The sequence below is a fragment of the Alnus glutinosa genome, chromosome 2 (assembly GCF_958979055.1).
Source record: "Alnus glutinosa chromosome 2, dhAlnGlut1.1, whole genome shotgun sequence".
NCBI classification, from domain to species: domain Eukaryota; kingdom Viridiplantae; phylum Streptophyta; class Magnoliopsida; order Fagales; family Betulaceae; genus Alnus; species Alnus glutinosa.
The window spans coordinates 30,649,344-30,665,164 of record NC_084887.1 but is presented as its reverse complement, the minus strand read 5'-3'; the positions used below and the strand labels follow the sequence as shown (position 1 = coordinate 30,665,164).

The 15,821-nt window shown below is 34.4% G+C and overlaps 1 protein-coding gene across 1 annotated transcript; it reads left to right on the top strand.

Annotated features, from left to right (window-relative positions):
* Positions 1–4,491: 4,491 nt before the first annotated feature.
* On the top strand, positions 4,492–7,753 carry LOC133859378 (protein C2-DOMAIN ABA-RELATED 4-like). Its single transcript, XM_062294770.1, has 3 exons — positions 4,492–4,762; positions 5,819–5,914; positions 7,153–7,753. The coding sequence occupies exons 1-3, from the start codon at positions 4,652–4,654 to the stop codon at positions 7,441–7,443; spliced, it is 498 nt and encodes a 165-aa protein (XP_062150754.1). The 5' UTR covers positions 4,492–4,651; the 3' UTR covers positions 7,444–7,753.
* Positions 7,754–15,821: the final 8,068 nt, after the last annotated feature.

The window sequence follows — 15,821 nt, the reverse complement described above, 5'->3', positions numbered from 1 at the left end:
CCGAGCTTGAACATGCAATTTATAGCTCGTCTCAAATTTGAGTTCGACTCATAAATGAGCAAGTCTTAAAATCTTTAAACTCGACTCGGTTCGGCTCTATTACATCCCTAAGGGTGAAATCTTCTCTGTCTATCTAATATTACATATATTAATTGATTTTTTCTTCTTCTAAATTTATATATTAATTTTTTTATTTTATTTTTTCTATCCAAACATGAGAAAGGGGAAGGGAGCAAAGTACAATTCAACCGAACCGCATCGAAAAAGGCAGCCAAAAAAAAAAAAAAAAAACACAAACACAAACAGTATATATTAATTGATTGACTTGCATGTGAGAATGTTTTAGGGATAAGTGACGCAATTAGTCATTAAATTAAATTAATCTCCCACATAAATTAAACGTCAGGAGTGGTACCTAGGGAAGGTCCACATGGATCGAGTTCCCAAATGAAAATGTCATTCATAGAAGATTGACGTCAATGACGTGGTCTAATTTTATATATTAATTGATTGACTTGCATGTGAGAGTGTTTTAGGGATAAGTGACGCAATTAGTCATTAAATTAAATTAATCTCCCACATAAATTAAAACGTCAGGAGTAGTACCTAGGGAAGGTCTACATGGATCGAGATCCCAAATGAAAAATTCCATTCATACAAAGATTGACGTCAATGACGTGGTTTTGATTGCAACAACTTGACTACTTTCAATTTTTTTATGATGTTGATAATTTTTATTATTATTATTTTAAAAAAAAATACTACAATTTTTTTTTTTTTTTTCTTACAAATTATTTATATTTGATATCATATCCATCAGTTTTTACTATTACTCAAACAAAATTCATTTTAACAATTTTTATCAAACCCGTATGCCTGATATCATACATATAGAGGTATTATCTTGCAATTTAATTTTAACTCATATAAAATTGATGGATAATTACACCAATGGTCCCTAAGGTATGTCATAATTATCAATCACTCTATTTGGTTTAAAAAGTTCATGAAAGGTAATTGTGGTAAATTATAATTACAAATCGATCCCTGAAGTCAAATTCCGTTAAATTTTTTTACAGATTCTGTTAAATGCTGCGTCAGCGCCACATCAAACCAATGAGATGGCGACACGTGTCCATCTTAATAAAAAAAATAAATTTATTAAAAAAAAAATAAATAAATAAACTTAATTTTTTTTTTTTTAAAAAAAAAAAAAAAAGGGGTGGCCTTCGGGCCACCCCTGGACCTTCTAAGCCACTCCTTTCCTTTCTTTTTTTGAATTTTTTTTCTTTCTTTTTATTTTTTATTTTTTAAAAAAAGAAGTTTATTTATTTATTTATTAATAAATTTATATTTTTTTATTCAAATGGACATGTGTCGTCATCTTATTAGTTTAATGTGGCGTTGACGTAGCATTTAACAGAATCTGTCAAATTTTTTAACATAATTTGACTTCAATGATCGATTTGTAATTATAGTTTACCATAATGACCTTCCATAAACTTTTTAAACCATATGGAGTGATTCATAATTATGGCATACTCCAGAGACTAATCGTGCAATTATCCCTAAAATTGTTGGCCTGATCAACTTGGTTTGTTATATGTTCTCCACTTTTTTCTTTAATTATAGAAGGTTATATCCGGAACATGTTTGGGTGTACAATTTTTAATATTATTTTTAACTCATGAATTCAAAATTACAAATATTGAGGAAAAAAAAAATATGTTCGGATGTTTTAGAAAATATAAAACAAAATTTGGAAAAGATGCTCGGGAGTGCAAAATAAAATGGATAAAATTAAGAATTGATGTTGGAGTGATAGTTGTAATTGAGTGGATAAAAAGCCAATTTAAAAAAATAATAATAATTAAATGATTGACATAAGAAGTCATTTAAAACACATCATGCCAACGATTGTAAAATAAATGTGAAGAGTAACATTATTCTAGTATAAATTGGACAATAAGCGAAAAAGCCTAAATAAAATATTTTAAACTTTAATATAATAACATAATAAATTTCTATAGTAAATATAAAAAAAAATTGAAAGTTTTTGTTTAAAAATAATTCTTCTTGTTTTTAGAATAAATGGGCCAATTAAAATCAAAATAACTAATATATAAAAGAGTAATGCTGTATACCACACCATTACTCATTATGTTAATATGACATTGTCAATTTATCCAAAGCTTAGATCAATTCTTATTAAAATAAAGAAAAAGAAAAATCTAATAATAGATTAGAAATGTCATGTTGGAACGTGAAGATTGGGATCAATTTGGACTATATTGCATTTTTGTTATTTCATTATATTTAAGACAAATCATGACCATTCATACGAGTGGATTTTATTTAAAAATTAGATCAGATCCATATAGATCCTTAAATAATAAGTAGGTGACTCAGTCTTTATATTAATTCACCAGCAGCATATTTTTTTCTCTCTTAGGGACAAACTTTGCTTAACCTAATTGGTTACACACCTCGTTTGAACAACCGTGCTAAAGTCAACACTACGAACATCATTATGAAGGCTTCCTCCATTGACTCTTGAGTCTTTAGACTTTGGAAGCTCGATTATGAATCTAGATGGCATTAATGACCCGTGACCCAATAGTACTTACCCTAGGCAAGGATCCTCTCCCGTTCATTTCAACGGCAGGGTATTTAATTAATGCAATGTGAAGAGTAAAATTATTTTTTTATATTTTTAGGAATAATTTTGTAATTCACATTACACTAACGGAATACTCTCAAGATCCAAATTCACTCGCCCTAATGCTCTCACCTTCAAGCAACTGACTAGTTCAATTCGGTAGATTTTTTATCCATGCGCTTTACAAATATGGGCAAAAATTTCATAGAAATTGATATCTAAAAGCAATAAGTGTCCTTAAAACTATTTAAAAAGTATGTAAAAAGTATATGCTAGCTATTAAAAAATATGTGCTTCTTATAAGTGTTTGTTGAGGTTGTTAACACGTGGGAGCACTTACATTCGGCTCTCAACTTTGCTGAAAAGGTTATTTTTTTGGAGCCAAAATGCTAAAATCAGTCCTTTTAGCTTTACATCAGACTTTCTAGTTTGGGGACAGATATTTTACAAACTAACTCTACATTTTACTTTGCTGAAAAAGCTCTTTCAACATTGTCTATAAAAATATCATATTTTTCAATATGAAACTTAGGTGTTACAATATTATATTTCTATAGATTGAATGAGAATAACTTCGACAAGAAGAAACTTAGTCAGGAGAGAGAGAGAGAGAGAGAGAGAAGCCTCCTAGCTTCAATCTAGAAAGGCAAAGTCAAAGAAATCCCGCCGTGAGAGGGAAAGTAGACACGTCTCTCCGACCATTGGACTTGCCAGTCAATTCTAGCGGAGCCCCAGATATACCTAATGCCCAAATTCCCCTTCTTTCAAAGACAATTGATGTTTTAAAGGTTGGGGATGCATTAATACTTTTTTAGAATTTTTAAAGAATTTATGTAAAGTTTTTTTTTTTTTTTTTTTTTTCAAATTATAATAATTATCTTTAAATTATATATATATATATATATATTTATTTTAAGGACTTAAAAAAAAATAATGATAAAATAATAATCCAGGAGCCACCCCCAATGCTAGTTTTGGAGGTGGCCGAACCACTCCCATGACCCTTGGAGGTGGTTCGGCCACCCCCATTTTGGCCCATGGGGGTGGCCGAAACCATCCCCATTTGGCTTGGGGTGGCTCATTTGGTTTGGTGGTAGTTCGGCCATCCCAAGAGCTAAAACCTATTTTCTTTTTTCTTTTTCACTTTTGTCCCTAGGGCCACGGGGGTAGTTTGACCACCCTCATATTGGCCGGTCTAAGGGTAGCCGAGCCACCCCAGGCCAAATGATGTGGCTCGACCACTCCCAAGGGCCATGGGGGTGGTTCGGCCACCCTCAAAACTGGCCTTAACCCACACATAGAATTTTTTTTTTAGTCCTTAAAATAATATATATATATAGTAGTCACGTCAAAGCTGACATAGCTATGAGAACATGTGTCGCATAGGTAAGCTGACACATGTAGGATGACATGGAGAAATGTTAGTTTTGGACAAAATAACATAGTTATGGGGACAGGTGTCACATAGGTAAGCTGACACATGTAGCATGGCATGACGGAATGTTAGTTTTTTTAGACGAAAAAATGAAAAGATGTACCATTAGTCATGTCAATGCTGACATGACTCTGAAAACAGGTGTCGCATAGGTAAGTTGACATATGTAGAATAATATGGTAAAATATTAGTTTTGGACGAAAAAATGAACAGAGATATTATTTACGTATTTTCTCATAACACATGTACTTTTAATAATGAAAGGCAAAAAAAAAAAAAAACGTTTAAACCAAATGTGTGCGCGTAAGGTATTTGACCAAAATTTTGTTTCAATCCGATTTCTAAAGGCCATCCACCTGCGTCGTTGACTCGTTACTATCCAATAAATATGCTCAAGTGGGTTAAGCTTTGATGGCACCGGACTTTATCGACTACTTTACTAGTCTGATCAAGAAAAAGGTCCCATAGCCCTTATTAGCCCTCAGCCCTCAGCCGAACAAGTCGTTAGCATTCCTTACTACGTACGTTGTGTGAATCTCGGCATTCATTTGTCTGAGATGGAGAACCTGATCGGTTTGCTTAGAATTCATATCCAGAAAGGGGTGAACCTTGCAGTCAGGGATGTCAGAAGCAGTGACCCTTATGTTATTGTCAAAATGGGCAGGCAGGTAAACATGTTTAAGCTGTTTTTGCTTCTCTCTGAGCATTTCTTGGTTCTGGTTTCTGGGTTTTCATGCTCTTTTCTTGGAATTTTCCATATGTTGCTTGTTGGGTGGTTGACATTTTGGGAGATGCTTGTTTAATTTGTGTTACAGTCCCGAGGACAGAGGACTCACTCTTTCCCGATTACAAAGGGTTTATCTGATTTTGTGCGTAATTTGTATGGTATTTGGCGTTCAAGTTCAAAGCATTTCAACAGTTAGATCATTTTTTTTTCACTTTTTTTAATGTAAAAAGCAAACCCCCTTGCAGTTCTTGTTCATTCTGTTCTTGGGTTTTTCAGATTCTTAATTTTGTCCTCAATCTTTTACATTTCCATTCTCTTTGTTTTTCCATTTAATCTGATTCATCGTTGGCAGACTAGCAAAGGGTGGATTTTGTCTTTCACCTCCTCACCCACTGGCCACTGGCTTTGGTTACTATGATCAGCAAACTGATTCTTATGAGTTATGACTAGCATAATTTTCTCATATTTAAATACTACTTATCAAAAAAAAAAAAAAAATTCTCATATTTAAGTACTAATTTTGCTATTTCGATTAAGAAAAGATTTCAATTTTTTTTTTGGTTGTTGTAAATCTGTAATTATGCTTTGTATATATGGTTGTGTCTTGCCTCATATTTAGTGTTATTGAACACGGCTGCTTGCTTAGATGTTCAAATTTGGACCACAATAATCCCCAAGGCACGTTTACCAAATTTATACTGAAAAGAAACTTATAATTACTGATTTGGCTTTGTTACTATAGTTTTTTCAACGGTTTAGATTTGATTTGACTCTCTTTCTTTCTCGTAAAAAACTTGAAATTAAATATAAACCGTTAATTTACAGCGGTACTTAAGCCAAAAAATACACCGAGAACATATATATATATATATATATATATATATCATATCTGTTGAATCCTCTGTATATGTTTCCTCGAGAAGCAATTTATTTATAGCAGCTAACGTACATTTTGAATCTTTGATGCTTTAATCATGAAAAATGTTTTCTGATGCAGAAGCTGAAGACTCGTGTAGTGAAGAAGAACATCAATCCGGAGTGGAATGAAGATCTGACTCTTTCTATTGCAGATCCAATTGTTCCTATCAAGCTGGTAAGTGTTATATTTCTTGTGACATTAATGGGGGCTTAGCAACATGTTTTTTTTTTTTTTTTTTTTCCTAACGTTTTCAAAATGTGATTTTTCTAAAACGTGTTTCCAAACGTTCCACTTTCTGCAATTATGTTTAAAAACGTGCGTTAGAATCTTAGATTATGTGTAGTGTAGCATTGTATTTCCACATGGGTTGCATATGCAATACACTCACTATTATTAAAGGGCAAAGCTGATTATTTCCCAACTAGACAAGAAATACAATAAAAAGAACTAGTGGACATTGAACCTAATACACGCTTGTATTAGGTTCAATGTCCACTAGTTCTTTTTATTGTATTTCTTGTCTAGATGGGAAACAACCAGATTCTAATGTTTGGGGGCTTTCCCATGTTCATAGTATGAGTGGTCCACATTATTTTTGTAATTTTTGTTGACGATTAATCACGACACCTGGATGTTTTTAATAAAATCACCTTATAAATTATATATTAGATATTTATCGCAATTTTGCGAAAATGGTTGAAACTCAGTTTTCAAAACACTTCAAAGCGTTTCGTTCTGAGAATGCTTTAGAATATACTCCAAATGCATTTCAGAATATCTTAAAACACTATGATATTGTTCCTCATTTGTCATGTCTGGACACCTCACAGCAAAACATGAGAGCTGAACATAAATTTAGGCACATTCTAGACACTGTTCGTGCTCTCCTTTTTTCCTCTTTGGTTTCTACTAATATTTTGGGTGAAGCTACTCACACGGCTGACTACACTATCAACAGATTGCCTACACATATCCTTGCTAATTGCACCCCCCATAAGACGTTGTTTGTCACTTTTCACATTTATCATAATCTTCATGTCTTTCGTTCTGATTGTTTTGTTTTACTCCAACCGCATGAGCGCACCAAACTTGAGCCTCGTTCTTGATTGTGTTGCTTTTTTAGGTATGGAGTGGAACAAAAGGGCTATCGGTATTATGATTGTATCCCACCACAATTTTCAAACCTTGATTTTCTTAAATCGTAATTCCAAACATTCCACTTTCTGCAATTATGTTTAAAGACTTGTTTTTGTCCTAAATAATAAACGCACTCTAAATGAATATTCTATACTGGAACTTCATCAAATACTGTAAATTAGGGATCAAAGTCTTGTACCCGGTAGTTTAAATATAACAATTCAACCAGAAAAGTAAGCCATTTATTAAGAGATTTTGGTTATGATCGATTGCAGTTTGTGTACGACAAAGATACATTCAGTCTCGATGATAAAATGGGGGATGCTGAGTTTGAGATTGGTCCATTTCTTGAAGCCTTAAGGGCCCGCTTGGAAGGCCTTCCAAATGGAACCATAATCACCAAAGTACAACCGGACCGGCAAAACTGTCTTGCTGAAGAGAGTTGCATTATCTGGACGGACGGCGGAGTAGTTCAAAATATGGTTCTTAGGCTGCGAAACGTGGAGTGTGGTGAGGTGGAACTCCAGTTGCAGTGGATTGACATTCCTGGTTCCCGGGGTTTGTAGATCACGTCTGCTCTCTATTAAGATGTTGTTTTAGAGCAATTCTCAGCAAATAGGTATTTTCATGGTATCGTTCTGGTAGAGTAGTCACAGTTGGTCGTCTCTTGTTACCCTTTTAAATAGATAAAAAAAAAAAAAGAAAAAAAAAAAGAAAAAAGTTATTTTAGTTTGTACAGTGTGCGAGAATCCTTGTAATAGAATGAAAATGACTGTGAGCATCTCTAGCAACTTGTCTAAAACCTTTATATTGTGTATATTTAGTTAATATGAGTAAAAAATTACGTTCAACAAAGTGTTTTCCTATTATCTAAAACACACATTTTGCTTGATATTTAGTTATTTTTAATCAAGTACGTACTCTAGCTTATGTATTCTTTTTTTTCTTTTTTCTTTTTTTATCGTTTCTCTCTCTTCTTTCCCGGGAAAGAGAAATGTTTAGTTTTTATCTTTTGTTCATTTCTTGTTCATTTCCGTATAAGAAATTGACAAATCTATCATTGAAAAATAATATTTAAATAAAATAAAAAACATGTTAGAGTTTGTATATATTGAAAAAGAGAATGCAACGTGCACTTGTAAATCTACAGTACTCCCTGACGTAGTAGTGAAAATTTCAATTTAATATTTTCATTGAAAAACTAGTAAGTAAAGTAGAAAATTATACTTTTTGATTAGCTAAAATGCTACAACGATGCTGGAGAGGCTTTGATATGTATGTCGTAATAGGTAGTGATGGAGTTGGGGGGTGGCCAGTAGCCAGTAGGGGGCCACCCCCCAACTCCTCTGAATTTTTTTTTATTTTTTATTTAAAAAAAAAAGAATAAATATTATTTTAAGCCCAGTTGCCCTACTGAAAGGGCTTAAAATAAAAAATAAAAAATAAAACAACAACACCAACAAATCCTTGTGGGCCTCTCCGTCTTCTCTCTCTCTCAATTACTATTGTCGTTTCCTGCTTTGCTCTTTCTTTCCATTTCATCATTATTTTGCTGAATTAAGAATAAATTTACGCAGTATGACAAAATCTCCCGGAAATAGAGAGAAGTTTGCATCAGACTATCAGAGTGAACTATATATATACATCTTCATGTGTCTTTATTTTCTAATCAAGTAGGATGTAGGCATGTGAGAAATGATTTTAGTATTTTGACTTTCATTTGCCAAACAAGTATTTGGGTATGTATATTCTGTCATTTTTTAAAACAGATCAAACATTGATTAAATAATTTTATTTTATTTTTAGTTTAAGCTTTTTGAATAATTAGTGATTTAATATGAAATCAGAGCATATGTCATAAGTTCAAACCTTGGCTCTAAAATTTTCATTTTGATTAAATATTTTACATAAAGTATAAAGTGAGTGTTAAAATATTAAATAAATGTGTGATTTAACAAAAACAACACAATTAAGTGGTTTTTATCTACTTAAAAAGTATTTGAGTTTTGATTTATTCTTCATTGTAAGTTAAGTGAGTAGAAACCTAAAGCCTCAACCTATGAGAACAAATATATATAAAATTTAACGTCTTATATATTAATTTAATATTTAAATATAACATATTTTTCATTTATATTTTGATCTCTCTATTTTAATATAAGGAAAAAAAAAATTAAAAAAAAAAAAAAAATTGGCCCCTCCCCATGACCCTGACTGGCTCTGTCCCTGGACTAATAGGTATTTAAATATCTGTACGAAGGACAATGATATATTGATATTAATATCACAGTGATAATGATGGATAATGGCCGTATGCATTGTAGGCTTGTGGCGGCCATCGAAGACTATTGTTGAATGATATTGCCCCGATGGCAACTTCTTTTTTTTTTCTTTTTTTTTTTTAACGGAATAGTATGTGCTACTCATAGATCAAAGCCCAAAGGGCATACATGGTGAGAAATGAGGGACAGACCCCTCACACTTTAAGCCAAAAGGATCTGGCTTAAAAACAGCTGCCTAGCAGAATCACAAATTTCACTAGAATTACAATAAATCCCCTAACTAAAAAAATTCTAATAAAACTTGAGCCACACAAAGGCAAACTGTACATAGAAACAATGGAAAATACAATACAAAGGCAAAAAACCCTAAATAAGTCGCCGGCAGTGGAAAAGGGGGCTGATTCGCCGGAGTGACGGCGCGTGTGGGACACGCGTCACATCCGGACGCACCCGGCCGAAGATCCGACACCGGAGACCCCAGACGCCGCCAAGCACGGCCAGAAAGTGCGGAGTGTGACCTGCACGCGCGGATAATAAGCAGAGACGTCCTGGCGCGTGAGGGCCACGCGCCGAGCTTCGAGGACCTGCACGACCGTATCTTCCAGCACCCAGGGCGGAACACGGCAGGGACCTCGGCTGGGTAGCGCGTGTCCACCAGGAGTCAACGAGCATGCGTAGATCTGGCTTCGAAAATTAGAGAAAAACCAGGAAAGTCTGGCCAGAAAACACGCCGTTGACGACACCAAAACCGGCCTCACTCCACCGTCGACTGCTCAATAAAGGTCATCCTGCCCAGAAACAGAAAGAAAACAAGAAAAAACAAGAACAAACAAAGCCACCATAGCCAAAAGAGCTAGGGGCAAAACAACCACCACCGATACAACCGGGGGGAACAAAACTCTACAGTCCTAAGACTGAGAGGAACAAAACAGCCGGGAGGAGGGAGGCGAGGCCTCCCTCTCCGGCGAAACGGTTCAACAACGGGGAGCTCTCTGTGCAGGAGTTTTTCAGAGAGAGAGAGAGAGATTTCCGTGTTTGTGCCCCGATGGCAACTTTTATATGGCAAAACATGATTGTTTTGATAACTTACGTACACCAATTTGTTATATGAAAACTTATTTCATGGCCTCATGTTCGCTATAATTAATAAGTAAGGTCAGATTGTTAATGTATTTATATTGTTTCAAAGTTGACGCGATTTTTAAAATTATAATTTGATCAAAATTTAATAATGATAAATTTCAAATTCAATAATAATTTGAAGAGCGATATCAATTTGAGAGAATAAAAGAAAAATAAAAATAAGATCGTCTCTAACATTATTACTTTTTTTCTTTCTTCTTTATATATATATATATATAGAAGTTCTACACATGGCACATGATCATAGAATGAAAAAGTAATTGAAATTGTTGATATAGTTGATCGCATCCCAATGCGGCCAACAATACTTGCAAAGACACAAATGAACACGGGTGATTTGTCGAACAACACTGGCAGTGAACACTCTAATACCTAAGTTAATAGAGTATATCTAAGAAAATAAGAAGCAAGAGAGTGAGAAAGAAATAGAACACATACCGGCATACCATACGTCATACGTGACATTCTTTATAGGATTATCATAAGTAAGGCAAATAAGTCTGATATGACAAACACGTAAAGGGTTCAACATGGAAGATGGCATGTTTCTGTTCGCCATCCCTTACGTTAGAAACATGATGTAAGGAGGCTTTCTACGTGGAAAGCTTTCAACTTTTCTTTTCTTTTCTTTCTTTCTTTTTTTTTTTTTTTTTTTTTTTTTTTTTTTTTTTAATTTAAAAAAATAGCCAGGTGGCCTATCTTTCAAGTAATTTATCTCTAACATGTAAGGTTGTACAAACAGTTGCAGTTAGCGGTTATTAACTATAATTGCTTAAGGCGGTTATTGAATTTTAACAACCGTAACCGCTCTGCTTAGGCGGTTGGCGATTATTAAAACCTATAATTGGCGGTTGATAACTGCTTTTTATATGTTGATTTTTGGGCCGGTTTTTAGGCTTATTTTAATTATTATTATTATTATTATTATTATTTTATTTTTAAAAAAATGAGTTATCAAATAAGTAATCGAAAGAGTCTATTTCGTATTCATTGACAAAGGTACTATAATCCTTCATTCCCTATAAAATTAAACAATATATACCAAGAAAAGTGTAAAGAATTATATATCTATATACATAAATGAACTTGAAAAAAGAAAACAGTATAAGTTTGCATAACAAGTTTACCTGTTCAAATACCCATTTGGCCGATAAGATTTTCATCAAAGCCCCTTAATTTGTTACCTTAAAGATAAACCGTAGGACCTTGGAGAAAATTGAATAAGACACCAAAATCTTAGATTTAAAAGCTCAAAGGAAGTGAGTTGAACTTTTTGCAAATTAGATATTGATAAAAAATTGTGATCCCAAGTATAATCTTTGCTTGTTATCAAAGACAATAAAAATTTTAGGGTGGATGGAAGATTTTTTTTTAATAAAATTAAATATTTCAATTTGTGTATCGAAGTTATTTTTATATTAAATATATAATATTTATATTTATACTATTTATATATAAGGGTAGATAGTTAGCGATTATTAACCGCCTACCCCTACCTCTAAAACCGCTCCATTTATACAGGTCTACTAGCATGTAGGGGTGTGCATGGCGTGCGGCGAATGTTCGTCCTTTTTGCCCCCGCCCCGTGTAACGCCCCACTTTTACAAAAAGCGTAAGTGAAAATTTTTCGATTTCCACGTGACATTACTAATTCATCAGAGTTATAAATTAGCAGCAGAATATAATTTTCTTTAACAATGACACATAATCTTAAAAATAATAACCTTTTGTTCCGATATAATAATTACATTCCAGAATAATACAATATGTGCCACATGCAGTACTTAATAAATACATAAATACTTTTTTCTCCAAATAATGATTATTATGCTAAAAGTCTCGTCTTTAAGCTGCTTCCTTTATTCCTGCAAAAACTCGCATGTGATTGTGGTTCATGCTGTGATTGAGTGAGTCAACAGTCCTCAACCACAGTGACACACTGATTTATTTAACCATATACAATGCAATCAAATGATGATTGTTATATCCACATAACTCTTTATTTAATCACATCCATTTATCTACTTTAACTCTTTATTTACTTAAGTCATATACTTGCATTCATTCTTACTAAAGCCTTGTGCTTAGCTAAAGGGTTATCTATGAGTCTTGTGCTCCTTAAACTGTAAAGCTTATTTGTTCTTAGGGCCTTGTGTCTCGACTATGAGCCTTGTGCTTGCCAGTCTACTACGAGGCCTTGTGCTCCTACTGTGAGCCTTCTGCCCGCTAGCTTATTATCTTTATTATCTCTTCAACCTTTGGTTTATCCGTTGGTCTAATCAGTGTATTGATACCTTAGTACCTAAACTTTCGGTTTACCGTTGGTTTAGTCAATTGTTTAACGCCTTGGTACATAAACCTCAGTTCATCCCTTGGTTTACTCAATTCACTGAGGCATTGATACCTAAACCTCCAATCTTTTTATTAACCCATTCATAACTCATAACTTTACCACAGTATAATCATGCAAACAACATCATATACATAATTCCAACCAAAGCATGTTAAATATATCAAATGCCAAACCATATGCATACAATTAAATATGAAAATTGAAAATTGACTTCTAATATAACGCAAGTGTGTGTATGTACAATGTGTTAACAAAATAATGCAGAAATAAAATAACACAAGATTTTTGTTAACGAAGTGGAAACTCAAGATGAGAAAAATCACTCCGGGGCAGCCAAACCCAAGATATCAATTATTCAAAAGATTGTCGTTCTCAAGCCTATGGGCCTCTATTTATAGGCTGACAGTTCAAATGAGCGTCTGGCTTGATAAAACTGGGCGCTGTCCAGACGGTGGTCATAGGCCGTCCGGACGGACAACTGTGCGACTGAAATTCCGAGAATTTCGTTGAAAATCTTTCATGTTTGAGAGCTGCGTCCGGACATTGTTGCCCTGTCGTCCAAACAGTCGCACGTTCGCTGCAAGTAATTTCCATATAGAGGCTTCGCTCGTTCGGATTGGGAGGATGGTCGTCCGGACGGCTGATCTGATGCACGCAATTATTTCCATATTTGATGCTCACGCGTCCGGACCATGCTGAATGACGTCCGGACGTCTGGATTTGAATTGCGATACTTGCCTTATGGATGAGCGCGCCCAGATGGGAATCCACGTCGTCCGGACGGTTGCAGCAATCTTCTCATATCTGTGTTTTGGAAAGAAATCTTGAAGCTTTGGTCGAACACTGAGGGTCGTCCAGACGGGCTGCTGAATCGTCTGGACGGATGCAAGCTAGAGCAGTTCGAACCTTCTCGACACAGAGGAAGGTCCAGATGGGAATCCACGTCGTCCGAACGGATGATGCTTTAGTCTGATGTGCGTCCGGAAGGCATGACACGTCGTCCGGACGGTTGGAGCTTTGGACAGCTGGGCGTCCGGACGGTTTGACACATCGTCCGGACGGCTGGTAGGAAACCGAATTTTCTGACTTGCAAACTGTGTAGAATTTTCTAGAAACACTTCTGAATAACGGAATCCCTATTAAAGAGCATCATTACAATGAAGTGATTTTGTCCAACAGAATGCGGCCAATTACAAACTAACAAAACAAAACAGCAATCACTAGTCATTAAAGATTAAACCACACGTATCATCCTTACTGAGTAAGAAATATTCACAGTAATTCTTCTGGCTTCAGGAAAACATTCACAGATATAATCACTACAATATAAACATATAGAATACGAGCAAATAGTAAATTAGTATAATTCACTAAAAATGCATTTTAATCTTATTATAATTTCTAACATTTAATCATTAATATAATTTTCTATTTAAATATTATCTCCGCATATACAATTTGTCAAATTACATTTCATTACCAATCTTTTATGCAGATTTTATCACGGTATTTATTGAAGCATTTAAACATAATATTCCTTTTATCGCTTTTGATCTCTAAATAATATAATGTCGTTTGGACATTATAACGGCATATAAACTAGATTAATTGTAATGCCACATATGTCATATGGGCATTATAACAGCATTTATAAATAATGACCAAAATATCCCTTTTAGTTAAAATGACATTATAAAAGCTTTAACATTAAAAAAAAAAAATTATTTTTATATCAAATAAACATAATAACCTTATTTTATTCTTATAAAATCTGGGCAGAATAACGGCATTAGTATTAATAACGCCTAGAGAAGTTATAGCAATAGAGAAATACCAACCTATGGACGAGAACGCAATCGTGGAGCCACAACCGAAGGTCTTGAAGTGAGCGTCGACGAATCAGCCACGCTTGTAGCCTCTGAGCTCTCCATGGTCGCCAATGAATCTAGACTTCGGGGTTGGCAGGGAGGGGGTGACTCATTTAGGGTTTTGGTGAAGAATCGAAGATTGAAAAAGAAGAAGAAGAGGAAGAGGTGAAGATGGGAGGCTGTGAAGAGAAAAGAAAAATGAAGAGAAGCGAATGGGCTGCGGCGTTACTGGGAGTAGTCTACTACTAGGAAGAAAAGAAACGAAAAAATGAAGAGGGTTGGGCTGAGGCGGGGGGGGGGGGGGGGGGGGGGGGGCTGCGACGCTAGGATTAAGTAAGGGGGTAGGGTTTTTTTTTTAAAAAAAATTTTCATTCTTTATGCGGTGTGTGGTGAGTCCTCGGTATTTTTCAAAAGCCCATCCCTCAAATCACACCACATCGCATGGTTTGCTAAAATTTGGACCGGGGACTGCTTCAAAAAACATGGATTTCATCTTATAGTACTTTCTTTTTAGGCTTTTTACTCTTTTGTCCCTTTTTAAAATTTTCTAGAACGATCAACTGATCGCATATAATTTTTGCTCTTTAATCTCAATTCAGACTTGTTAATTAATCAAACTTTATCCTTAATTATTGAAAACTATTGTCTTCCTCGTAGTTTTTCTAAATCCATAATACTTTTAGAATTTTTCTTGAGAAATTAAAGCCAATTCACAATCATTGATCAACTATTTCAAGAGAGAAGACCAAATCAACCTTTCTTAATAATAATAATGACTCCTTTACCATCTGATCGTTAGTATTGTATTTTTAAATAATGAATGTATCTCACTATCTCCCATAGATGCTCTAAAAGTCACATATTAGTTAAATATTATTAATATCGGCAATTTTTTTTCTCCATACCAAATTAGCTTCGGAGCATATAAAATGAAGTTAAAAATATTCACCTCCCAAAATTTGTTCTAAATTTACTCTCTAAATTATTTATTACAATCTTATGTGTTAGAACAAATAATTTATATTCTATTGGGCATAGAGAGTGATACGAGAGTATCAGTAAAGTGGGCCAGTTGGATGTAATTGAGTTTGTGTCTCTTGGGGACGATTAGGGTTTTTGTTATAAATATCGGTCGCCTGTCAGCCGTCACTGAGCTGACACCGACATTCTACAACCAATAGACAGTACAGATTTTGCCTACCGATGTCGGTAGGCAAAATGAGTTTCCTGCCGTTGGTTTTTGCACCAACCCGAACTGCCAATCTCTTAGCCTCGTATTTGGCCATATTTTCACATTT

Bases quoted from the DNA above. Each gene is read 5' to 3' on its own strand.
- LOC133859378 (XM_062294770.1), top strand. From the start codon at position 4,652: ATGGAGAACCTGATCGGTTTGCTTAGAATTCATATCCAGAAAGGGGTG. The intron at 4,763-5,818 runs GTAAACATGTTT...TTTCTGATGCAG, and splicing joins TTGTCAAAATGGGCAGGCAG to AAGCTGAAGACTCGTGTAGT. The intron at 5,915-7,152 runs GTAAGTGTTATA...GATCGATTGCAG, and splicing joins CAATTGTTCCTATCAAGCTG to TTTGTGTACGACAAAGATAC.